Consider the following 26,894-nt stretch of genomic DNA (forward strand, 5'->3'; position numbering starts at 1 on the left):
CTCTGGTCATGATCCCAGGACCCTGGGTTCAGGTCCCGCATCAGGCTCCTTGCTCAGCAGGGAGGCTCCTTCTCTCTCTGCCTCTGCCTGCCACTCTGCCTGCTTGTGTGCTCGCTCGCTCTCTCTCTCTGACAAATAAATAAATAAAATCTTTTTTTTTTTTTTTCAAAAATTGTTAATAAATAAATAAATACATAAATAGGTGCACCTAGATTTCCCAAATCCTTGAAGTTGACAGAGAAGGCCTCTGCACTCAAGGTGGTCCCTGCCTCCCTCTCCAGGCTCACTGCCTCCGGATCTTGAGATGCCTTAGGATGTGGGAGGAGCTGTTAGTAACATCACAGATGTGATGTGGTGGAGGGGAGTCTCTGGAGTAGCACCAACCAACAGAAATATTGCATGAGCCATGTTCAAAGAGATAAAATAAGTGAAATCTTCATAAAATGCTTCATTTAACCCAACTCACCCAAAATGTCATTTCAACATGCGATCGATTTTTAAAAAATTGGTCAGATACCTCATGGTCTTTTAAGTCTCTGAAATCCAGAGTGTTTTTATACACACATCACACCCTCCGTTTGGACTGGCCAGAGCTCACGTGCCCCACGTGACCAGGCCGCCATGTTGGACAGCACAGAGCTCCCCTAAGAGCAAGGCTCCCACAAGCTGGCGACAGGGCCGCAGGCATGTCCTTGGCTCTTCCCCCATGGGTCTGCTCCTCTGACGCCAGATGACTCGTTCAGCCCCAAAGGTCTGTGGGGTCCTGTCTCTTTTTGAGAAATAGTTGTATTCAATCATTTTAAAAATAACAGATACAGAGATGGGCAAGAGTTAATGAGTAAGTGAACAGGTCAATTATGGGTTACGGTGTCTAGCTGAGAGCAGAAGCTTGCAGAAGCAAGCTCGTTGTTGTAACTTGTGTGGATGACAATGTTTCCTCACAGCAGCTCTGGGAACTTGAAAGAAGGGACGAGAGGGAAGAGAAGCTACTGCTGAGAGTCCCACATAGCCAGAGACATCGTCATCATTTATGTGACAACAGGGATTCATAATCAAGCTGTCCCATTATAACCCCCTGAGATTTTAAAATGGATTGGCAATAAATTTAATGCTCATATCACTTAAGCTCAGACTGTAAATGCAAAGTATCTGTTATTGATTTCTTTGCCATCAGTCTTTAGTATATATAAAGTTGGGTTCTGCAATTTGCTTCTCAGGAGAGATATGCAGGGAAAAAATGTCAAGCAGTGGAGGAATTTAAGTATGAACGGTATAATAGATTAGCTGAGGGACGCCTGGGTGGCTCAGTCCATTAAGCCACTGCCTTCGGCTCTGGTCATGATCCCAGAGTCCTGGGATCAAGTCCCGCATCAGGCTCCTTGCTTGGCAGGGAGCCTGCTTCTCTCTCTGCCTCTGCCTGCCACACTGCCCACTTGTGCGCGCGAGCTCTCTCTCTCGTCTCTCACAAATAAACAAAATCATTAAAAAAAAAAAAATCAGCTGAATCTAGTTGTACCTTTTCATTTTCATGGATTCAAATTACTTGCCCAAATTCTTAGCCTGGCCATTTGAAAACCTTCTCATGTTTTTTGTTTTGTTTTGTTTTGTTTTAGAAAACCGAGATGATCAAAAAATGTGCCAAGTTGTTTCTTCTACTTTTAACACACCAAAAACAAAATAAATCTACTGAGTCTCCGTAAATCCTGACTTGATAGAAACGTTCTAATCACGACTCCAGGGTAGAACAAAATCCGTAGAACAGCTCTGACATTACCTGGTAAGACGCTGTGGTTATCCACACACATGGAGAAGATGCGCTCATACACTAGCTTTCCTGGGGAGAAAAGGACAGATGGTGTTAGCATCCCCCTCCTCAGGAGCGAACACTAAATAAACGTTTGTTAATTAGGGACCGAGGGGGCTGGTCCCAGAGCTCTTTAACTTGTTATCGTTTGCTGCCACCTAGTGGTATAAATTGTAAGCCCCATTTCTTTTGTTTCTGTTTTTAATAAAATGAGGGGACTTAACCACTTTCCATGAGGCAGGCAAGTCATCCTTCTCCCCTTAGAGAGGGACACTTAAGGTCAAGGAGACCCCAGACACCTCCATTCACTAAATAGCGAACAGTCCACGTTCTATTTCTAAGCCAGAGGCTGTAGGTAGGCAGCTTGGGGGTGAAACCAGCCACGGATCCATTTTGTTTGACCCACAAAGCGCTTTAACACTTTTTTTTTTTTTTTTAAATTAGTTGTCAACAGGTAAAAAACTTTCATTCAATGTGAAAAACCGGATTTGTTGCTTCTTCACAAATGATGTGCCACAAATGGCCCATATCCCTACAAGATAAAAATGAGCTATGACAGCGGCACACAGGTGGCTCAGTTGGTTAAGCGGTTGCTTTCGGCTCAGGTCATGATCCCAGGATCCTGGGATCGAGTCCAGCATCAGGTTCCTTACTCAGCGTGAAGCCTGCTTCTCCCTCTCCCTGCTGTTTCCCCCGCATGTGCTTGCTCTCAAAAAATAAATAAAATCTTTAAAAAAAAAAAAAGTCTCTTTAAGGAAAAAAAAATGAGCTACAACAAATTAGAAGCATCGAAATTTGAGATTCAACTAGCAAGGGTAGCTGAAGGGTAGCTGAAGCTACAAGGGTAGAAATGTGCGTCTGTTCTGTCCACAGATATATTCCCAGTACTAAGACCAGGGCCTGGCATGTCATGGACGCTGAGTACTTGCTAGATGCATAAACAAACATATTTTAGGTGATGTGGGTCATAGGTCACTGCTCTAACTACTCAAATCTGCTGTTGTAGCTGGAAAGCAATCACAGGCCATGTATCAACAAATGGATGTGGCTGGTTATGTTCCAGTAACAATAATAAAACTTTATTTACAAAAACAAGTGGGCAGGGCAGACTTGGCCCACAAGCCACCCCTTAGTCTAGCACTAAAAGCTTTATTTTGTCTATTACTTTAGAAAATACTGTCAACATCAAAGGGATAAGAATTATAGTTCTATTCGCTTCCTGGAGCCTTTCAAATCACCTTTAGTATCCAAAGTATTGCCCTGAGCTCTTGTGTTGTTGGTCCGTCTCCCTCTCTCCCCGTAACGCCATCATTCAAGGAAGCTAAGAATCACACAGCCTGTCCTCGCACGGGAAAAGAAAAAGGAAGCTCTAAGAATGTGAAGTCAAATGAGTTCACCACGAAACGACACAAGGCTAGGACAAAGGGCAGGAAGCCATCCAAGCGCAGAGGAGCTGTCTCAAAGCCTCTCCCAGCGTGCACTACTTACATTACTGTCACATAAAGACGCTTGTTGGAAAGGCACATTCCTGGGGCCCACCTCAGAGCTAGCGACAACCAGTATTTCAGAGGGTGGGGACTAGGAATATGAATCTTGGATGACCTGGCTAGGGAATTCCTGTATACACTCAAGCTGAGAACCATGGATTCAGACAAGCACCACGGGTCTCTGAGCTAAAACTTGCCTTGGGTGTGGGAATCTCTAGAAAGTGACAAGCCTCTCACTTCCTGTAACTCAGGGGTCCCCAACGTCAGCGAAACACTCGAAGCACCCGGGGCTCCTGAAAATAGGCTGGTGCCTGTGTCTGTCCCCAGAAGCTCTGATAGAAAATATCTGGGGGGGAGGGGCGCCTGGGTGGCTCAGAGGGTTGAGCCTGTGCCTTCGGCTCAGGTCATGATCTCAGGGTCCTGGGATTGAGCCCCGCATCGGGCTCCCTGCTCAGCTGGGAGCCTGCATCCCCCCCACCGCCCCTGCCTACTATGATCTCTGTCAAATAAATAAATAAAACCTTTAAAAAAAGAAAAAAAAAAATCTGGGGTGCAGCTTGACCACTGGGAGGGTTTTTAAAGCCCCCCGAAGTGTGCAGCCAAGGATGAAAAGCCCTGCTCTACACCAACAGTTCAACTGCCAAGCTCCCAGGAAGCTTCAGGAAATAAACCCCAGTTCTCAAAGCCACCGGCCTTGATGGGCCATCATGAGCCATGATGGGCCTCCTCCAGGAGGACCACAGAACACAGCATTGGGACTGCACAGAATCTTACCTCAGGCCATGACGCAGCAAGCCACGCTGGTCAGCTCGCTCCTCCTATGCTCTGTGGACCGGACTTAAGAGCACAAAACGCCTTTACTTCCTCCCCCAAAAGCCTGCCATCCCTCTAACCCACAATGTTTACAGTGTACCTTCCTATGCGAAGGGGCCTTTCACTACAAAATCATCTTTGGCCAAACGAGTTTGGTGAATATTTTTTTCCCTTGTTAGGTTAGTGGACAACAGTCTTGAGAGATAATACCTGACCCTAGATTCGTTTCCTGTCCTGACTCACCATCTTATAAATCAAGAACACTAAGATAGGTGAATCATTTTCTGAGTCCTTACTCTGTACCTGGCACTGTTCAAAGTTGCTTACACGGATCCTGTCAGCCAACTCCCGAAGAGGAAAACCGTGATCTGTCTCTGACCGATGCTCTTAATTCCCTGCAGAAGCCCCCAGAGGCAGGATCTATTATGCCCATTTTACAGGGGAAGAAACTGAGGCTCGGGTGCTCACAACTCTGGAACAGGACACGCGGGCATGGGACGTGAGCAGAGAGACTCCAGAGCACCGTCTGGACATGGAGGACGGAGAAGGGTGTGGAAAGCCGGTGCCTCATTGGAATGTTTGTTTTGTTTTGTTTTGTTTTTAAAGATTTTATTTATTTATTTGTCAGAGAGAGAGAGAGAGTGAGAGCGAGCACAGGCAGACAGAGTGGAAGGCAGAGGCAGAGGGAGAAGCAGGCTCCCTGCGGAGCAAGGAGTCCGATGTGGGACTCGATCCCAGGACGCTGGGATCATGACCTGAGCCGAAGGCAGCGGCTTAACCAACTGAGCCACCCAGGCGTCCCTGGAATGTTTGGTTTTAAAAGAGAAAACCAATCCCCGGATTCAAAATCCAAAAAGGGTACTAAGGGAAGTTTCTCTCTGACCCATCCCTGCCCACTCCAAGCCCCCCCGCCCCCCCCGGCAGCCTCGGAGGACTCCCACTTCTTTGGAATTTCTTGGATATCCTCCTAAGTGTTTCTTCAGGCAAATAAGAGTGAGTGCGAGCGAGGGCTCTCATTTCTCCTCCTCTCTTACACAAAACAGAACAAACCCTACAGCTGTTCCACATCTTGACTTTCTCACGCTACGACCTATACACCCTAGAGATCTCTCCCCGTCGGAACGCGGGAGCACACCCGCACTCTCCCTGTGCTCCGGGGTACGGACGGATCCCCATTTCTTTAACTGGTCCCCTAGTGACGGCCTCCTGGGCTGCTTCCAGGGCTCTGGTATCACGAATAGGATGAATTCCCGGAGGTGAAGTTGCCGGGGTCAAACGTACACGCATTTGTGATTTCTTCATGGAGAGCATTTCCCCCGTGAGCCAAGTACAAAAAAACAAAGCAGGTCTTTGACGGCAGAGAAAACCCTGAATCCCAGCTCTGCCACTCACTCCCCTGGGCCAGCTTCTTCATATCTCTGTGCCTCGGGCCCCTCACCCGTGAACCGAGGTCACCCGAGACCCCGCCTCACAGGTTGCGATGAAGACCCGCACTATCTCTAACGCACCCAGAACAGAGTCAGGCCCAAGGACATTATTTGCTGAGCGTGGATCCCTGCTTTGATCAACTCTCAGCCCAGCTGATTTCTGGGGAGAAGGCGAGAACAGGCATCTGCCCTGGATGCCAGCCTGCCCAGGGATGGGACTGAGGTGCTGCCAACAGCGGCTGGCAGAAAGGCCGCCCCCAATTCTCATAAGGTTCGTGTCCAGATCCCGGCAGGCTTGGAGGGTAGAACGCGATCCATCGGCGTTCCCTGCGCTAGTCTCACTGAGGATGCTGACGCGTGCAGAAGAAACGTGCAGGAGGCAGGCGAGGGAAACCAGGAAGCCGGTGTGTTAACCCACCAAGAGAAACACAACTGTCAGGAGAATCAGACAGGACCACTGACCGATGTCCTTGCTGCTGGAAGGCAAGCTATTACGAGGACAAGTCAAGGCCCAAAGGGCGTATGACTGGGTATCTACTCGGAGAGCCTAACTCACCCAGCCACCCTGCAAATCCATCTAACACTCCTAGGGGTTCTTTACATGCTCAGGGTCAAAGTCCAAGTCCTTCCAATGGCCCACAAGGCCTGCCAGGACCTCCAGCCTCCTCAGCTCTTGCATACCCCACTCTAGCCACACTGCAACCCTGGCCTCTTCAAACCTGCTAGGCACGCTCCCACCCCCGGGGGCTTTGCACCCACTGCCCTCGGCCTCCCGTGGCTGCACCCTCTCTCCCCCAGAGAGCACGTGGCTCACCTCTCCTCTTCTCCGTGCTCCAATAGCCACGTCTCAACAGGGGCTCCAGAAACCATCCTGTCTCCAACGACAGCCTTCCTACCCCCACCTTCCCTCAATTCCCCTGACCCTCCTGTTTTGTATTTTTCCCCCTTCAGAGCACTGATCATCCCCGAATATACAAATGGGTTTACTCATTTGTTTTGCAAATCTTCTCTTATCAGAACATAAGCCCTGCACAGGGGAGGACTGTTGTCTCCTCTGGCTGATACAGCCTTGGCGTTGCTCAGCCAAGCCATCTGTTCTTGGGGTCCAGTTAGCTCCCACCCACCTTTTTTCTGGCCACAGCATCACTTTTCTTCTTTGGGGTGACCCAGGTCTGGATTATCTGCACACGCATTCCGCAGAGAGGAAGGACTCGAAACTGACTAGTGATCCAACCAAGCCAGGGAGACGGAACTCGGGGACTTTGGGTTGAACGCCTGGAAGAAAGCTGCTCTTCCCTTGTCCTGGGACTACTAACAGGAGAACAGATCCAAGCAGAGGACGTCTTTGAGAGTTTGAGAAGGAAGCGAACCCAGGGGCATGTACTAGAAAAAGCTAACACACTGAGTTCCTCAATCCAGAAACTACCCCTGGACTTTTCAACCTAAGCCAATACATACCCCCTTTCCCCAAGACTAGCAGGCGTTAGACTTCTTTATATCATTTGTTCTAGCTAGTATACGTAGTCACCGGTCTCCTGTGAAGTAAGTAGGGGGTCTCTGCTTGACACTTTGTTTTCTGCCACATTAGATCTTTCTATGGCTCCAGGCGAGACGGGGTGGGAGTCCACTGGTCCCTCCTTGGCAGGAAAGCAAATGTCTCTGTTCTGATCTGCTAGGTGTTTGGCCCTCAGAAGGCGATTCTGTCTGCGAACTCTTGGGGAGAACCTCGCCCCTGAACATCATATACAATTCAGAGGGCTGCCTGGCTTGATGCTCTGGCCACAGATGACCATCAAGGAGCACAAAGTCCTCCTGTATCTCCAAAGGGACCCCAGGTTCTTCTCATCAGTCTAGAGCATTCTTCCTGAGGATGGGGAACATGCGACAAGGGGCGGCCATGATGGGACAGGAAGCCTCACGAGAGCTACTGTAGTCAGTCCAGGCAGGAGAGGACTGTGACTTGGACTAAGGTGTTCAGTGAAGACAGATAAAAACGGACAAAGGGGAGGGAGACCCAGGAGACTGAAGAACCCAGCAATGGACTGGACGTGGGGCGCAGGGGAGTAGACCCTCAGATCGCCAGCATGGGCACAGGGCACACCCGGTGCTGCCATTCCTGGGGACAGAAACCCACTGGGGGTGCCGGGAAGAGAAGCCAAATTTGGTTCTGACAAAGAGAGTTCCAGGCACGAGGACAGGTCAATGGATGGGAGTGGGTTTAGACCGGAAGTGTGCCCCCCACCCACACTTCACTCGCTGACTTCACTGGCCTCTCAGAAAGTCAGAGAAGACGTCATTTAAGATTCTCTCAAAAAGAGCCTCCTTGTCAATGAGCGGGGACGGGGTGGGGCGTCCCCAACTACTTACACCCCTAGAAATTACAGCAATGCTACCACCCAGCTGCTGGCAAAACAAAGTAGCCAACAAACAAAGAAACCTCCTTCCTAGATTGGAAGGTGAACAGGACTAGTACTTACCAAATGTATCGAGTATGTCGGTGATGAGGACAAATTTGCTTGGGTAGAACTGAATAACGCTCGTATCCGAAAGAAGCTTTGAACACTGAAAAAAGAGAAGAGAAAAGGAAATTCACTCTGTCGTGTCTGACTTGGCCACAAGGCTCCAGGCCTGGAAAATTAATTTCTATAAACGTGCGCAGGTGTTTGCCATGTGCCAAGTCCCATGCCAGACACTGGAGATGTAATCAGAAGCAAAACCACTGTCCCCTTGACAAGAAGGGGAGCCAGACTACGGACTACAGAGCCTCTTATGAAAGACTCCACCTCCTCCCTCTTAGAAAGTCACAGGACTGAGGAACCTTATCCAGAAGGATCTTTGCTTATACACTGAATGAGGGTTGGCAAAGTCACCAGGGGAGGGCAAGGACACCTCACCCACCAGTGTTCTCACAGATGACCCCGACTTATTTCCAAGTGCTTTTTCAGCAAGGCTTCCTCTGGTTTATCTCAGGATGATCTTGGCTGTTCAACATTCTTTTGTATGAAATGACCCATACAGGGGTACCTGGGTGGCTCAGTGGGTTAAAGCCTCTGCCTTCGGCTCTGGTCATGATCCCAGGGTCCTGGGATCGAGCCCCACATCGGGCTCTCTGCTCGGCGGGGAGCCTGCTTCCCCCTCTCTCTCTGCCTGCCTCTCTGCCTACTTGTGATTTCTGTCCGTCAAATAAATAAAATCTTTTAAAAAATAAATAAATAAAAGGGGCACCTAGGTGGCTCAGTGGGTTAAGGCCTCTGCCTTCGGCTCAGGTTGTGATCTTGGGGTCCTGGGATCGAGCCCTGCATCGGGCTCTCCGCTCACTAGGGAGCCTGCTTCCCCCTCTCTCTGCGCCTGCCTCTCTGCCTACTTGTGATCTCTCTCTGTCAAATAAATAAACAAAATCTTAAAAAATGACCTTAAAAAATCGTGACCTGAGCCGAAGGCAGAGGCTTTAACCCCCTGAGCTACCCAGGTGCCCCTAAGTGAGCTGTTATAACCAGAAACAAAAATCCTGTTTCTTCTTTGGAGAACAAAACTTAATGCCCTGAAGTCGTTATGAACACAAAAGTCAGCGCAAGGAACTAAATAACTTGCCATATTTTATCATTTCAGTGTTTGACCTTTAGATACAAAGATGTCACTTAAAGACAAAAGACACCTGAACATTTAGAAAAGACTCCAGCATATTCGTTTCCAGCATGCAGAGAATGGAAAGAATGCCCATCACATCAAGAGGGAGGCTGATACGGGTTTTCAGTTTGCAACGGTGACCCAATTTCTAAATTGTTAAATTCACGGAGTTGCTCCTTAGTATTACAGCCTAAAGCAAACAACTCTTCTGATTTGTGAAACATCCTCTTACAGCCCAAATGTTACGGCGGGGTGGGGGCGGTGGAGGAAAGACATAAGCTGTTAAAACAATGGTATTGACACCGAATGTGGCATTTGGTCACTCGTAGAAATCGATTTCCGAATGCCTTGCTCTGTGTGCTTCATATGCCCTTTATGTGAGCTCCAACTTAAACAACTGCCCCATGAGACTGCAGGGCTTGGAAAAAGCAAACAACTCTGAATCCTAGAGACTGTTTACAATACACAGCCCTCGGTTCCTAGGGATGTGACGTCTGGTGAGTTCCTACCCCGAGTCCCTCAGAGAGGGGTTCCTGCCCGGTGGTGAGGTGAGAAGACAGAAATCAAACAGAAGGTTTCAAATTAAACACAGCTGGGGCTTCCCAACATCTGTGTGCTGATTTTTCTCCCAAGCTGGTATCACAGAACATACATTTTACACAAGAGAACAGGAAGCAGAATTTTTTAAATCGACGGTTAAGGTCCTAATCATGCCCTAAATTGAAGTTCCCCTCTAAACCACTACTTTGAAGATGCAAGTTTTTTTTTTTTTAATTTTATTTATTTATTTGACAGAGAGAGAGGGGGAGAGAGAGAGAAAGAGTACAAGCAGGGGGAGGGGCAGAAGGAGAGGGAGAAGCAGGCTCTGGGACTCAATCCCAGGAACCTGGGTTCATGACCTGAGTGGAAGGCAGTCACTTAATCAACTGAGCCACCCAGGCGCCCTGAAGATGCAAGGTTTTTAAAGCTTTGGTGTTGTTTCCTAAATAAAAATCAGGCTGCTTACGGTGCATGTTAAAATTACAGATGCTCGGGGCACCTGGGTGGCTCAGTCGGTCAAGTGTCTGACTCTGGATCTCAGGGCTGTGAGTTCAAGCCCTGTGCTCGGCTCCACAATGGATGTCAAGTCCACATTAAAAAAAAAAAAAAAAAAAAAAAAGATTCCCTGGCTCCATGCCAAACCTACTGCTGTATTTCTGGTAAGGGCTGCAGGTGACAGCTGCACGGGAACCCAGGACACATTGGCTGTAGCATACTCTGAATGGACTAAGCATCCCACAGCCCTGTTCTCAGCTCTGAAAGCATCTGGGGAACTTTGGAAAATAACAGCACCTAGGTCCCACTCCCAGAGATTCTGATCAAGCTTGCCTGGGGTACAGCTCAGATACAGGACATTTTTAAAGCTCCCAAGGGATTCTGATGTCCAGCCGAGGCGGAGAAGCACGGTGGCAGGCACTTCCTGAACGTACTCTGCCTGAAACACTTGCCATGGAACTGGTTAGCACGGCTGGAAAAATACTAAAAGGGTGTTTTCCATTTGTTTCCAATGAGCAACATTCTGCAAGGACACGAGTCAGTTCCGTGAATTCAATATATTAATATATGTGTATATGTATATTGCGGGGAATAATATATATTATTTAAGTAGCCAAAACAAAAGGATAAAGTAAAACATAACTTACAGCCACGAACTAAGAAATGAAGATGGATGGAGAGAAGCAAGAAGCGGACTAATCAGAAGACAATTACTACTGAGACTACGTGGGGAAAAAAAATCCTAAAAATAAGTTAAAAAAATACAGACAACATTAACAGAAAAAACGAGCAAGAAGAATCAACAAAAGCCACTTTACGAGAGAAGGAAACCCCAACGGCCAATAAACACGTGAAAAGAGGCTCAATCTTATTACAATCAGGGAGTTGCGAATTAAAACCACAACACGATAGGATGTTATTACCTCCTCAACTGGAAAAATGAAAACAGAAAGTCTGCTCATACTAAATATCGCGAGGACGCTGGGCAGCAGACTCACACGGCCCCACTGCTACTGGGAGCGCACAGGCATAGCTGCATGGGGAAGCCATCCAGCATCGCTAGGTCAAGCTCAAGAGGCACAGACCCGACCCCCAACAATTCCACTCGCAGCTATGGGCCCTCCTCTCCAGAGAGGCCAGCAGACACGTCCAAGAGCGACCATGGTAACATCGTTCAGAATGATGAAGGAAGAAGAAAAGGAAAAACCAGATGTCCATGGACAGAAAAAATCATATTTTAGGCATCAGTAGACTTACTACTGTTAAGATGGCAAATCTCTCTAACTGACCTACAAAGCCAACACAATTCCCATCAGAATCTATCCCCCAGTGGGTAGAAGAAACTGGCTGATCCTAAAAAATCACATAGAAATGAAAAGGACCCAGGATAACCAAAATAATTTTGGGGGGGAGGGGAAGAATCAAGTTAAAAGACTAATACTTTTAGTATTAGTTTCGAAATTTACCACAGGGGCACCTGTGTGGTGCAGTCCGCCAAGGGTCCAACTCTTGGTTTTGGCACAGGTCCTGATCTCTGCGTGGTGAGACTGAGTCTCGTGTCAGGCTCTGCGCTCAGCATGGAGTCTTCTTACGATTCTCTCCGTCTCCCTCTGCCCCTCCCCACTGTACTGGCGTGTATGTGCCCTCTCAAATAAATCTTAGAAAAAAAATTTATCATAAAGCTATGGTAACCAAGACAGCATGGTACTACATGAGGACGGACTTAGACAGATATACGGAATTAATTTAAAAGTCCAGAAGTAGGGGCGCCTGGGTGGCTCAATAGGTTAAGCCTCTGCCTCTGGCTCAGGTCATGATCTCAGAGTCCTGGGATCAAGCCCCACGTCGGGCTCTCTGCTCAATGGGGAGCCTGCTTCCTCCTCTCTCTCTGCCTGTCTCTCTGCCTACTTGTGATCTCTCTGTCAAATAAATAGGTAAAATCTTTAAAAAAACAAAAAAGATCCAGAAATAAACCCCTATATTTATGGTCAGATAACTTTAAAAAAGGTGCCAAAATAATTCAATAAGGAAAAGACAGTCTTTTAACAAATACTGCTGAAACAACCAGATGTCCATATGTGAAACAAATAAATCTAGACCCTTATACTAGACATAAAATCACTTCGAAATGAACCATAAACCTAGATGTAGGAGCTAAAATGATAAAACTTCTAGAAGAGGGGTGCCTGGCTGGCTCAGTTGGTAGAACTTGTGACTCTCAATCTTGGGGTTGGGAGTTTGAGCCCCATGCTAGGTGTAGAGATTACTTAGAAATAAAATCTTAAAAAAAAAAAAAATTCTAGAAGAAAACAAAGAAAAAACTCTCAGGACCTTGGGTTACACAAAGAGTGGTCAGCTACAACTCCAAAAGCATGAGCCAAAGAGAGACAAATGATAAATCAGATTTCGCTAAAACTAAAAACTCATCCACTTCAAAAGACACTATTATGAAAATGAAGACAAGCCACAGACTAGGAGACAATCCTTGTAGATGAGCTACTTGATAAGGAACTTTTATTGAGGATAAAGAATTGTTACAACTCCACAAGAACACAATGTGGTTTTAAAAATGGGCAAGTCATATTAAATCTTTCATTTAACAAAGATATAAAAATGGCCAATAAGCATATGAAAAGCAGCTTAATCTCATCAATCCCCACAGAATGCAAATTAAAAACACCAGTGAGAGACCACTTCAAACCCACTCGGGTGACTGTCTTCGAAGTGACAGACAGTAACGCGAGTGTTGGCAAACATATCGAGGAACTAGAACCCTCGCGCCCGGCTGGTGGGGATGCAAACACAAAATGGTTCGGCCATTTTTCAGAAAGTTACACATTCCCTTATCACAGGACTCACAACTTTACTCCTAGGAATCTACCCAAGAGAAATGAAAGCATGTGTCCACACAAAGACTTGTACACAAATGTCCACGGTGGCATCATTCGAAACAGCCAGAGTGGAAATGACCTCGGTGGCCAGCAACTTATTAACGCGTAAGTAAAATGTGGTTCTTTATACAACAGAATACTACTCAGCAGTAAAAAGGTACAAAGTATTGATACTATAGCATGGCCAGACCTCACACACATGACTCCAAGTTAAAGAATCCAGAGGCAAAAGATTACATACTGAATGATCCCAGGAAATTCCGGGGAAAGTGAATCTGTGGTCAGAAAGCAGATCGGTGGCTTACTGGGGCTGGAAGTGTCAAGGTCTGACTGGAAACAGACTTGAGGGAATTTGGGGGAGGGGGTAAGGACATGCCTTAAAACTGAAATGTATAATAATTAAGTAACTCCCTAACAATCACTGAAATACATTTCAATAAAACCACCACACAATAGAATACCTTACTACACAGCAAATAAAGTGAACTGTGAACCCCGGATTCTCTTTTTTGGCTAAAGAAGCAGCCTTTCAAGTATCGGAAGTAAAATAGTTACTATTAACCAGATGTGGAGTTAATGAAACACTTCCATGCTTCTCTTCTCTGAGAAGACATGGATTAAATCTTCTCCAGATGTTAAAAACTCTTGGACATCAAGTTCTCTACACCCCAGCCCTTTATGGGGAGATGTTGCCAATAAAAATACTTTGAAGAAGTGCTTGTTAGTTTAATATTTTTTTACTTGAGCCACTCAGCAAGCAACCCCCATCACGTGTACCAAGGATGAGAGGACTCTTCTTTGGGAGTATTTACTTTATAAACTAACAACAGTGATCGAAGGGAAATGAGCTCAGGTTTGCCTTTATCATTAAACACCAAAAAAAAAAAAAAAAATTTCCACCTGCTCTCCAAAGTGTCAACTTAAAAGACTTCAACCACCCAGTGTCAAGACTTCCAGGCTCTATCCCTCTCTCCAAATCAACAGGGGAGAAAACAAATGTCACATTGCCATGACGCTGAACAAGGACAGGACTGTCCTTTTCAACTGAGATGGCTGTTCAGAAACCGAACTCTGCTCTGAAAATTGTAATGCACACATGAGTCCTTTTACCATGTACTTCTGAGCATCCTTTGCCAAGAGACAATGACCTGAAGGGTCAAGAAACTGAATAAGCTCTTTTCCTTACAGAACTTGATCTTGTGATCCAAGAGCTGTCATCGATCAACAAATTTGTCAAAAAAAAGGATTCAACAAATGTACCTCTCCTAACACCATCAATATGTTTTATCACGTAATTATGCAGGATATGAGCCAAAAATGCACATACCAGGGACAGACAACCATGAGTCCCCAAAATACAAAGGAAATCTGATCAAAGAAACCCATGACAGTTGGTCAGTCTTTGGTTTGTACAAATCATAAATGCATCAGCAGATATATCAGGGCCAAGGAACTGCACAATCCAGGGGAAATAATTTACTTTGTAATTCAAGCTGAAGGTCCTGGAATTGTGCAGTACACAACCTGTGCAGCTGTACGTGGTGGCCCTGGAAATGGTCATCTCATAAAAACACAGATTCATCATCATGTCCTTTCAAAGGAAGTATGTGAAAATGGAACAGATGAAAAAAAGTAGGGTAAGACCCTGAAGGCAGGCCTGTGAAAAACCTCAATTATCTATATAGGAGTTTTACACAGAAAATTCTGGGGAAAGAAAAAAAAAATCACTAGACCTGACCTGGATGACTATTTTTAGAGCCTTCACTTTCTGGTCCGAGGCCCAGGCGTCCTTCAGCGACTGGTTAAGCTCCTCAATGCGGTTCACATAATCCTGTTGAGTCAAATTCAACAGTTCCTTTTGGGATCCCTGTGGGCAGAAAGTAGGAAGGTGTCAGCACAAAAAGAAAAACATCACTTGGCCACCACTCTGCAAACAATACTGAGTACTGGCTGAGCTTCGGTCTCTAAGTTTTTCTCATACCCCCAACCAGGACTGATAGTTTCGTCTTGCGACTGAAGAGGTTAAGTTTTGGGCAAAGAGGCAGAGGGTGATCACTCAGACTGACCTTGGAGCAAGTCAGACCTAAGTCAACCCTCAGCTCAGTGACTCAGGTAATCATTGGGAACCACTGTGTGCCCGGAGTGGGCCACCGGAGGCCCAAGACACAAAGATGAGCAAAAAGACATTACTTCTGCACTAACGGAGTTTCATGTATAGATGAGATGGACATTAATATAAACAGAGATACATGCTCCAGAGGAAACAATTTTATGAAAACCTACACCATACATCACTTAATCAGAAGTGCCCTTTATAGGAAGTACAATTCTTTTTTTTAAAGATTTTACTTATTTATTTCACAGACAGATCACAAGTAGGCAGAGAGGCAGGCAGAGAGAGAGAGGGAAGCAGGCTTCCTGCTGAGGAGAGAGCCTGATGTGGGGCTCGATCCCAGGACCCTGAGACCATGACCTGAGCTGAAGGCAGAGGCTTTAACCCACTGAGCCACCCAGGGGCCCCAAGAGGAAACGGAAACACAGTTCTTTGTGTATCACTAAGGAAAAAAAAACATGCCAATCACAGACATGCGCTATTTGAGAGACACAGCCCAATTTCAGGGATATTCAAATGTGGGGAAAATGTTTATCTCAGAATGGAAGAAATATAGTAACAAAGGAACGGACTCTAGACTGGTAGTCGAGAATGGTTTCCTGGGGGGGCGCGTGAGTGGCTCCTTCTTAGTTAAGCATTTGCCTTCCGCTCAGGTCATGATCTCAGGGTCCTGAGATCTACTGAGTCCCGCATCAGGCTCCCTGCTCAGTGGGGAGCTTGCTTCTCCCTCTCCCTCCGCAGCTGTCCCTGCTTTTGCTCTCATTCTCTCTGTTAAACAAAAAAAGCTTAAAAAAAAAAACAAAAAAAAACAGTTACCGGGAGGAAGGGATGCTAGATGCTGGAGACAAACAGGCAAGGGTGTGCAAGTGTTACTGGACAATGGGGCAAGTGGGGGTGAGGGCTGTTAACCAGACCAGAGGAAGTACCTTCAGGACAGAGAGCAGAACACAACAAAAAGCTGTGGTAGAAGGAAAGCAAGCTCATCTAATAGAATAAACAATGAAGGTAAAGATTTTAGCACAGCCTCTGGCACGCGGCCCTGCTTACTAACCCTGGGCTATTGTTAAGGGGTTATTTATTTACAAAGCTCCCAGCACTGAGGGAACTCTTAACCCACAAGAGACCATGAACCAAAAATCTTTTTTCTATCAGTGTTCCCTGGAATCCAAAGGGAAAACCTCTTTATTAAAGAAATACAAGCAGAAGGTTCAGGAAATTTGGACTGATTCCAACGGGCCCCTGAAGATAGGGCCCTCCTTGTCCCTGTGCAGAAGGAAGAGCCACGTGACTAATTTGGGCCAGTGGGCTGTGTGCACAGTGGCACGTGTCCTTCCAGGCTGAGGGGGTAAGAAGGCAGTGGCGACCCTTGGAAGCCATCTGTGGAGACGGCGGCATCTCATGATGGTGGTGCACTTGTCACCTCACAGGCTGAGTCATGTGAGGAAGAAAGAAGCCCGTGTTAGGGTATCAGAGGCTCACCTGTTAGCACCGTATAATCCAGCCTTGCCCTGACTCTCGTAAGCGATGCTCGCCTAGAAGCCAGGGGGCAGCCATCTGCGGCTGTGAGCGGAGGGCAGCAAGAAAATCAATTGGGGGAGGGGGTGCGGGGCCGGGGTAGGGGGGAGACCGACACGTATAGAGTCAGGGACAGGAGGCTACAGAGAACCGAGAGAGGCAGAGGACGGCTGGCTAGGTATCTGGGTGATTCTTTAACTCCCGGTTCCAGACCACCACGCCCTCCGGCTCAGGCAGCGGCCCCGCACCCTTCAACAGACGCCCCATTTGCAGCTGAAGCCAGCTCAAGTGACACTCGGACTGAAGAGCTTCGATGCAAACGCTCAGCGAGTCCCCTCCTGCCAGCCCAGGTTGGCTGAGGATAGGCGGACCGAGGCTCCCGGGCCCCCGGATTCAGAACTGGGCAGTGAGAGGGCGGACTAAGAGACTTTTCCGAGCATCCGAGGGCTCTGCTCTCAGAGCTGAATGGAGGGGCAAGCAGCAGCACAGAGCGAGGGCCCCTGCCATCACACGGCCCTCTGTGGGTTTCAGAGCATCACCACTGGGTCCACAGCTCTATTCTTCATGCCCATGTTTTGTTCGGGACACGGGTAAAGGTAAGGGGACTGCCCACGGGCACCGCGCCTCAGGCCTCCGGACTCAGGTTCAGCCCATGATCACGGCAACAGGCAGGAGCGCCCAGCACACACCGGGTGTTGGTCCAAGCGCCTCGTACACGTGAACTTATTTCATTCCCCGAACAGCCCTAAGAGGCAGGTACTAGGCAGCGTCCCCCATTTTAGAGATAAGCAAACTGAGGCACAGAGCGGTTAAGCCCTTCGCCCGAAATCCTGAACTGCCCAACGGTAGAGCCGAGATTCAAACTCAGGCAGTCTGGCTCCAGAGTCTCTTACTCAGGACGCTAGGCGACCTCTTTAAAGGCCATCTGAGGGGACACAGACTCCCCCGCCTCCAGAGGCCAGGCCTGTGTTGCTCGTGAGTGAACCAGGACAGAAAGCGCTGCAGAACCTGGACAGCGCACGCCCTGGTTAAATGCAGGAATGTGAACCCTCAGGTATCAGGTGGAATTTAAAAAAAAAAAAAAAAAAAAAAAATTAGATTTGTATGTGAAATTCATCAACTTTTAAGAGCTGGACAATGAGTCATGTTCTCCAAAAGCATGTTTTCTGACAGGTTCGTGGGAGGCACAGCAAGCCGGAGGCACAGCCCCGTGCAACCCCTGCACAAGGTTGATCTTTACACCGCGCAAGGCGCTTCCCGGGGAAGGTGGCTGCAGCTGACTTTTCCAGGCAGACCCTGACCCCGCACGACCCGGGTCTGCACGGGCGGGCGGCACAGTGAGAAGACGCCTTCGGAAAACCAGCCGAAGGCAGCTCCTGCGCGTTCAGCCCCCGCACGGCTGCTGGCCGCTTTCCCTGGGTCGGCTGGTGGCTTGCGATGGACAACGTGCGGCGTGGGAATGCATCTAAGAGCGGCCCCTGAAATGCATCGCACTTGGCAGGAGAAACGGAAGCCCTGACTCTGCCCGCGCTCAGCCCAGCCGACGACTCCCCCACTCACCTCCTCAAAGTCATCCAGCTCCTCCAGCCTCGTCCGAACCTTCTCCGACATCGCAGACGTGGCAGTCCCGGCTTTGCCTGAACAGAATGGATTCCCGTCACACAGGTGGCTTTCTCTGTCCCCAGCACCCCAAAGGAAGGCACCTCTGACTCTCTGCTTCAACGTGAATAAGGGGGCCAGGGACCAACTTCATTATAGACAACTCCGAGATCTGGAAAACCTCATCCTTATGGAACCAAAGTGCCACTGGAAACATTTTTGCCTAGAAGCTGCCCCCAGAGTTCAGCAGGCCAGCCTCAAAATGGGCCCACACTCTATGCGGTCTTTATAAACTTCTCCCCAAATCGTTTCTTTTCTAAAGAAAGGCAGACCAGGGACGCCTGGGTGGCTCAGTTGGTTGGGCAGCTGCCTTCGGCTCAAGTCATGATCCCAGCGTCCTGGGATCGAGTCCCACATCGGGCTCCTTGCTTGGCGGGGAGCCTGCTTCTCCCTCTGCCTCTGCCTGCCACTCTGTCTGCCTGAGCTTGCTCTCGCTTCTCTCTCTATGACAAATAAATAAATAAAATCTTTTAAAAAAAAAAGAAAGGCAGACCAGAGAAGGACGCCAAAACTCCATCATGCAATTGTCTCCCACCAACAAAAGGCCCCCTCAGGCTCGGACTAGGTGCAAAACTCTCACGTTCTGACACTAAAGCCAGCACCTCACGTCTGCCCAGCACCAGGGCTTCCAAGGCTGCCTCCTCCCATCACCTCTCAGCCGATTCCCACCATCCCATCCGTGGGTGGCCGGACAGAGGCAAAGGGAGGTCCTCCAGGCCGCGAGGCAGCCACGGGATGAGGCTGTCTGTCCAGCTGGCTCTTCTGTCCAACAGCCCTCATCTCAGAAACCTTTCCCCCTCCGAAAGGGGCTTCTGTTCTAGAGCTGAGCTCCCCCTGCTCCGGCCCTCCAAACCCACTCTCAGGAACACAAGTTCATTCTTTGCAGGCACTGGCTTCTTCGATCTGGTATTAACTCAAAGATTTGTCTGGGAACAGGCCGAGAGCACAGTGCGTTACTTCATTACTAAAAAAACGACTACTTAAGTTTCCAAATAATGTTGTTGTTGTTGTTTTCTAACCTCATTTCTACTGTTCCTTTCAATCTGAAATATTATACAGAAAGGGCACACACGCACATTTTAACAGGTAATTATAAAACCCTGTGCCCACCACCCAGCCCGGATATGGTCTTGCTTCCTGGTCACCTTTATCTTTACTTGAAGAAATTCATCCACGTCGTTACACAGAGCTGTTGCCCTGCTGTTTATTATTTTACACTGTGTGAATACACTACAGTAGCCACAGCAGGGCCTGAGACTCTGCATTTCTAATGACTCCCAAATGATGTCAATGCTACTAGCCCTTGGACCACACTTTAAGAAAACCACGGAATTTGGGGTAGCTCAGTTGTTAAGTGTCTGCCTTCAGCTCGGGGCATGATCCCAGGGTCCTGGGAAGGAGCCCCGCATTGGGCCTGGAGGGAAGCCTGCTTCTCCCTCTCTCACTGCCCCTGCTTGTGTTCCTTCTCTCGCTGTGTCTCTGTCAAATAAATAAAATCTAAAAAACAAAAAAACCATGGAATTTGGAGAGAGTTGGAAAACACTTTCTTTAAAGGGCCAGATGTATTTTAGGTTTTGTTGAGACATCGTCTGTCCCAGATACTCATCTCTGCCACAACAGCACAAAAGCAGCTACAGGCAATATGGGAACAACCAGGCATGGCTGGGTTCCAATAAAACTTTATTTACAAGCTTAAACAGGGGGCCAGATCTGGCCTGTAGGACATAGTTCGCTGATTTCTGATCTAGAGCATATCCTAATAGAACTGCTGAGTTACAAGGTTGGCCCAACTTCAATTTTAATAGACACCACAAGAATGCTTTACACACCCACTGGCAGCATGAGAGCCCTCCTGCTATCCACTCTCACCAGCGAGTGACCTCGTCAGTCCTTCTGATGTTTGCAAACTGGAAGATATCCAACAGTAGAACTTACTTTTTCACAGTTTGGGGTCAAAGTTACAGCCCTAACAAAGGCGCCCCCGCTCTCCTGATGTCCGAAGTGCTGCTCCCACCTGCAGAGGACGAGGGAGGGTTGCAGCTGCCGTACTAGTGATCTGCACAGAAACCACAGCTGTGCCCATCTGCACCCCAGGGGTTCATGAGCTGTGTCAGCTGCCTCAGAATCACTTGGGAGCTCCAAAAAAAGCACTTTGCAGGAGTGTCCTGCCGGCACAATCGGTTAAGCATCCACTTCTTGGTTTTGCCTCAGGTTGTGATCGCAGGATCATGAGATGGAGCCCCTCGTTGGGCTCGGCACTCAGCACGGAGTTCGCTTAGGGCTCTCTCTCCCTCTCCGCCTCCCCACCCCGGGCTCACGCTCTCTCAAATAAACAAACTTATTAAAAAAAAAAAAAAAAGGCAATACCTGGGTCCCACTCCTCAAGATAAATTCAGCAAGTGAAGTGCGGCCCGCAGTGCGTTTTGTTTATTTTTTAAAGATTTTAGTTATTTATTTGAGAGATCACAGGTAGGCAGAGAGGCAGGCAGAGGGTGAGGGGGAAGCAGGCTCCCCACTGAGCAGAGAGCCCGATGTGGGGCTTGATCCCAGGACCCTGAGACCATGACCTGAGCCGAAGGCAGAGCCCACGGAGCCACCCAGGCGCCGCCCCCCGCAGTGTGGTTTTTGTTTGAAAGTCGCTCAGGTGAGCCTGCTGCAAAGCTAGTTTGAGGCGCACTAGCCCAGAGAATCTGACCGTGTCGTGGCAGAGGAAGAGGAGGACTACAGTGTTTAGGGACCACTGGCCACTAAGACTGTGACTCCCGTCCCCAGCGGATCTGCCCTCACCTGCGGGCTGGGGGGTCAAGACCTAAGGCAAAGTAACAGGATCTCCAGAAAGGAGAATTTTACGATTCCCCAGAGGGTGAGGAGGCACCAAGAGAAGACTGCCGCTACTCCGTAAAATCAGACAGGGAGCCCCTGTTTTACTGCTAGAAACTCCTTCGGTCTTTCTCTCCCCGCCCCATTCATCCCCTAAGTCTGTATTCCAACTCTACAAAGTCCATGCATGACCGAGGAAAGGACAGCCTTCCTGGAATTCAACACCAGACAAGACACCACAGACTGCTTTCCTCTGTGAAATTATACAAAAGCTTATGGGAGAATTCCCCGTCGAGCCAGTAACAGCAACAAAAACTCACCTTTTTCAGATCCCATAAACAGATTCTGCAGAGGCAAAAATAATTTGTTAGTATTTTAAATTGACTAGTTTCTTCAACAACAACAACAACAAACCCTGGAAGGTACTTAAATCACTCAAGGACCACGAAGATAACACAACTCGGTGTTTTCTGACAAAGGCTACTTACTTACCCACATGAAGAACAGAACTCTTTTTTTTTTTTAATTTTATTTATTTATTTGACAGACAGAGAGATCACAAGTAGGCAGAGAGGCAGGCAGAGAGAGGATGGGAAGCAGGCTCCCTGCTGAGCAGAGAGCCCGATGTGGGGCTCGATCCCAGGACCCTGAGATCATGACCCGAGCCGAAGGCAGAGGCTTAACCCACTGAGCCACCCAGGCGCCCCAAGAACAGAAAACTCTTTAATCAAAGGAGGAAAACGCAGCTCACTAGAAACGACGGCAGATTCAAATTTCCACACAATTCAGAACAAAGTGAGCCAACAAGTGGCACAATTTTGGGGGCACTGGCGTCGGGGGTGGCCTTTGGCTTACTGTCGATGAGGGTTTCACGGCCTTGGCGCCACTGACATTCCGGACTGGAAAAGCCAGGTGGGGGGTGGTGGGCACTGCAGGACATTTAGCAGCATCCCTGGTCTCTACCCACTAGATGCCAGTCACACCCTCACAGCTGTGACAACCAGAAATGCCTCCAGACATTGCTGTGTGTTCCCTGGCGGGTAAAATTACTCCTGCTTGGAAAATCACTGCTCTCAAGTAACTCAATGCTTTCAGAGAATCAGAACAAAATGCCTAGTCCAACGATTCTGCCTGCAGCCCCTCACCCGATGCGAGCCTTGAAAGGAAGCCGGGAAGAGAGGAACTGGGGCAGAGCTTTCCCACCGCCCACCGCTCCCTTCTACTCACAGCCCCGACTCCTGAGGGGCACACTGGCCCCCACTTCCCAGCGTCCTTCTACCTGTGTCTGGCCTGTGAAGACCTTCAAGACACATTCAACGGGGGCGCCTGGGTAGCTCAGTAGGTTAAGTGTCTGCCTTCAGCTCAGGTCATGATCTCAGGGTCCTGGGATCGAGTCCCGCATCAGGCTCTCTGCTCAGCGGGGAGCCTGCTTCCCCTTCCCCCTCTGCCTGCCTCTCTGCCTACTTGTGATCTCTGTCAAATAAAGAAATCTTAGGGGAAAAAAGAGACAAATCCAATGGGTATGTCAATGCGGGACTCTGGGAAGGATCCTCAAATGAGCGAGGGTCCATCCTACTTTCCCTCTGCCTTCTTCCAACGACTTGGTCATGAGGGGACCCTGGACAGGGCAGGACAGAAAGAGCTGCCGTTCCAGCCCCAGACCACCCACCTCCCGGCTGCTTTTCAGGGTCAAGCGAGAAACATCAGTCCTCCCTACGACACCAATGAGGGTTTTGGTTTAAGTTCCTGAACCTTGTTCTCCTCAGTGATACCCGTAACCCCGCCATGGCCCTGCTTTCCCCGGCCAGTCTCGGGTCTCAGCTCAGGGTCAACCACTCTGCTCTGTGGCCACCCAGAGAAACCGAACTTCCAGTTCTGGAAGAAAACCAGAGCCATGGCAAAAAGTACACCTTCTTGGGGGTGGGGAGGGGGGCTCCTCACCGCCCGAGACCTCCCCAGACACAGGGTTCCGCAGGTCCAGTTCTTCCCCTGAACTGTGCCAGAGCCCGGATTCTTGACACATTTTTTGAGACATCAATCAGCACAGTTTTCTCCCAATTAACACGGACACGATGAGGGGAAAGTATAGAGCCCAGGCACTGTGATGCCGCGATCTCTAAGAAATCCTGTTCCTGGCACAGAAGCTCCTACTACCCTTGGAAACCAAGAGATGAGTGCAGTGAAGGGGTCTTCTGTTCATTGGCTTTTGGACCCACCTTATGGATGGAAACTGGTTTCCACGGGAAGCAAACAGGTGATCAAAGGATTAGAATTTTCAGTCCTACCCCCACCTCCAGGGAAGGGAGAGGGGCTGCGGGTCGAATCTGTCACAAGTGGCTAATGATTCAATCCATCCGTGTCTATGCAATGAAATCTCCATAAAAACCCCAAAGGACTGGGCTCCGAGAATTCCCAGGCTGGCGAACAGAATGCACCCACCTGCCACCAGGCAGGACACCAAACTTCAGGGGGACAGAAGGTCCTTTGGACGGAACCTTGCCCTGGGTCTCTCTTCCAATGGACGCTGATTTACCACCGTCAATAGCCTTGCCATCTAGTGAGCGACCCGGTTTCCCGAGATCTGTGAGCCACCGAGCAAACGAGCCGAACCCGAGGAGGGGGCGGTGGGATCGGACACACTGCCAGATGGCCAGAAGCACAGCGGACAACCTGGACTCGGGGCCCTCGGCTGAAGTGGGAGAGGGCGTCGAGGCACCAGGCCCCTAACACGGGGGAAGCGACACCGTCTCCCGGTATCTGTGTGTCAGAACACAGCTGAGCTGCAGGACACCCGGCTGGAGTCAGAGAATTACCCGGTGTGAGGGAAAGTCCTACACACGCCACCAGGGGCAGAACCGCAGGGACAAAACGATTACTGCCAAGTCCGCAGCGCACTGGGACTCACGATGGAGAGCTTTTCCGTGGTGGTGTAGCGGGCGAGGACTTCTCCCCGTTTGCTGGCCCAGGGCTCGAAGTCGGATCCGACGATGGCGTTCTCGTCTCTGTCTCGTCGCTTCCTAGAGCTGTCCTGAGGACAGGCAAGACAAGCCGTCAGCCACAGTATCGTTTTAGTCTTTAAATTTTTTTACGATTTTATTTATTTATTTGAAAGAGATCACAAGTAGGCAGAGAGGCAGGCAGAGAGAGAGGGGGAAGCAGGCTCCCTGCTGAGCAGAGCAGCCCGATGTGGGGCTCGATCCCAGAACCCTGGGATCATGACCTGAGCTGAAGGCAGAGGCTTTAACCCGCTGAGCCACCCACGTGCCCTCCGTTTCAGTCTTTAAAAACAAAGTATAACCCATGCTGGGTGTAGAGATTGCTTAAAAAAAAAAGAAAAAACAAAAACAAAGCATAAGCCAACACGGTGATGGCAGTTGACCATAAGGTATTGCAAAACTGAGATTTGCTAGGAGAGTCCAACGTAAATGCTGTCACCAAATTAAACAAACAAACAAAAAGGTAAATACGTGAGGTGATGCATGTATTAACTTCATGGGGGACGTGCTTTCACGCTGTCTACAAACAGTAAATATTCAGGGCACCTCGGCAGCTCAGACCATCACGCCCCCATCTCTTGGTTTCAGCTCGGGTCATGACTTCACGGCAGTCGTGGGATCGAGCCCCAAGACAGACTCCACGTTCAGCAGGAGTCTGTTTGAGGATTCTCCCTCCCCTTCTCCATTATCCCCTCCCCCCACTCATGATCTAAAATAAATAAATCTTTTTTTAGGAAAAAAAGACAAGGGACAACTGGGTGGCTCAGTGGGTGGATCCTCTGCCTTCGGTTCAGGTCACAATCCCAGGGTCCTGGGATCGAGCCCCACATTGGGCTCCTTGCTCAGCTGGGAGTCTGCTTCTCCCTCTGCCCCTCACCTTGCTGGTGCTCACTCTCTGTCTCTCTCTCAAATAAATAAATGCAATCTTAAAAAAAAAAAAAAGAAAGAAAGAAAGAAAGAATCAAGGAACAGCAAATGATCATTTTGCAACCACCACAACGGCAAAGTTCAACTGCAGAGAATATCCCGGGCAGCAAGGCTGTGGGAAGACAGGCCCCGCCGGCGGTGCTAGAATGCCGGACAGTGACTTGGCCGCAGCTGTCAAAACGATGAACCCACTGCTGTAGCCCAGTACTGAACTTCTAAGAAGTTACCCTGCAGGGGGGGCGGGGGGGAGGAGTCAGGTCGGTGCCTGACTGGCTCAGTGGGTGGAGTGTGTGACTCTTGATCCTAGGGTTGTGAGTTTGAGCTCCATGTTGGGTACAGAGATTGCTTAAACATAAAACCTTTAAGAAAAAAAAAAAAAAGAAGGGGTGCCTGGGTGGCTCAGTGGGCTAAGCCTCTGCCTTTGGCCCAGGTTATGATCTCAGGGTCCTGGGATCAAGCCCTGCATCGGGCTCTCTGCTCAGCAGGGAGCCTGCTTACCCCTCTTTCTCTGCCTACTTGTAATCTCTGTCAAATAAAAAAAAAAAAAAAAAGAAGAAGAGGAGAAAGTAGTAGTAGGTATCCCACAGAAATCCACGTGCATGAGACATGGATCTGTTCAAGGCACAGCATGCCACAGCCAACATGAGCGAACACCAGAACAGTCCATGTGTCCAGCATTAAGTAAGTCCTCCTTTTTTAGGATACAAGGCAGCTACTAAAAATAAGAAGATTGCCCCCTAAGGGGCACCTGGGCGGCTCAGTTGATTAAGCTAACTGCCTTCAGCTCAGGTCATGATCCCAGAGTTCCAGGATCAAGTCCCACATTGGGCTCCCAGCTCCATGGGGAGTCTGCTTCTCCCTCTGACCTTCTCCCCTCTCATGCTCTCTCTCTCTCAAATAAATAAAATCTTAAAAAAGAAAAAAAAAAAAGAAAAAGATTGTTCCCTAAGTATGAACACAGGAAGCTCTCCAAGACACCCCGTCAAGTTAAAAAAAGAAAAAAAAAGTGGACAATGCCAGCCCAGAATGATGATTCAGAGTGTGGATTCTGAAGTCAGCCTGGCTGGGCTCGAAGTCAGTGCATCCACACTCCTGCTCGCCGGGGGCCCCTTTAGAACACCTGTCACACGGCAGTGTGAGCGCTAGGGACACATCGAGAAAATGCCTGCCATCCGGTCAGCAAATCTGATTACTGTTGTACATGTTACTCATACGGGGAATATGTGTATAAATACTCAGAAACTGCTATTGTAGATAGATCCCTAAGAAAATACAAAGAAGGGGCGCCTGGGTGGCTCAGTAGGTTAAGCGTCTGCCTTCCGCCCAGGTCAGGATTCCAGGGTCCTGGGATGGAGCCCCGCATCGGGCTCCCTGCTCATCGGGAAGCCTGCTTCTCCCTCTGCCTGCTGCTTCCCTGCTTGTGTGTGTGTGCGCTCCCTAATAAATAAAATCTTTTTTTTTTTTTCTTCCAAAGACTTATTTGACAAAGAGACCGCAAGAGAGGGAACACAAGGACGCAGGGCTCGATCCCAGGACCCTGGGATCATGATCCAAGCTGAAGGCAGACATTTAACAACTGAGCCACCCAGGTGCCCCATCAAGTAAATAAAAATCTTAAAAAAAAAAGAAAGAATATACAAAGTGATACAAAGCGACTGAAGAGACACTGAAAACAGTGATCACGGATGCCCTCACAGGCGGCCAAGAGGACGCGGGCTTCATTGGCAGTGCTTAACTCTCTTACGTGAAAAATCAGCATCTTACCTACGTAACTAAGAAT

General features: G+C 48.7%; 1 protein-coding gene across 2 annotated transcripts in view; it reads right to left on the bottom strand.

Moving 5' to 3' along the window:
- Positions 1 to 26,894, bottom strand: part of VPS35L (VPS35 endosomal protein sorting factor like) — a 115,917-nt gene that overhangs the window by 80,335 nt on the left and 8,688 nt on the right. For both annotated transcript variants that reach the window (XM_082714893.1, XM_082714894.1), the window contains exons 4-9: positions 24,097 to 24,219; positions 21,512 to 21,536; positions 18,273 to 18,349; positions 14,823 to 14,951; positions 8,009 to 8,093; positions 1,775 to 1,834 (exon numbers count right to left, since the gene is read on the bottom strand). In XM_082714893.1, the coding sequence (XP_082571019.1) occupies positions 1,775 to 1,834; positions 8,009 to 8,093; positions 14,823 to 14,951; positions 18,273 to 18,349; positions 21,512 to 21,536; positions 24,097 to 24,219 (499 nt within the window). The remainder of the gene's footprint in view (positions 1 to 1,774; positions 1,835 to 8,008; positions 8,094 to 14,822; positions 14,952 to 18,272; positions 18,350 to 21,511; positions 21,537 to 24,096; positions 24,220 to 26,894) is intronic.

This window comes from Mustela nivalis (assembly GCF_964662115.1).
Source record: "Mustela nivalis genome assembly, chromosome: 19".
NCBI classification, from domain to species: domain Eukaryota; kingdom Metazoa; phylum Chordata; class Mammalia; order Carnivora; family Mustelidae; genus Mustela; species Mustela nivalis.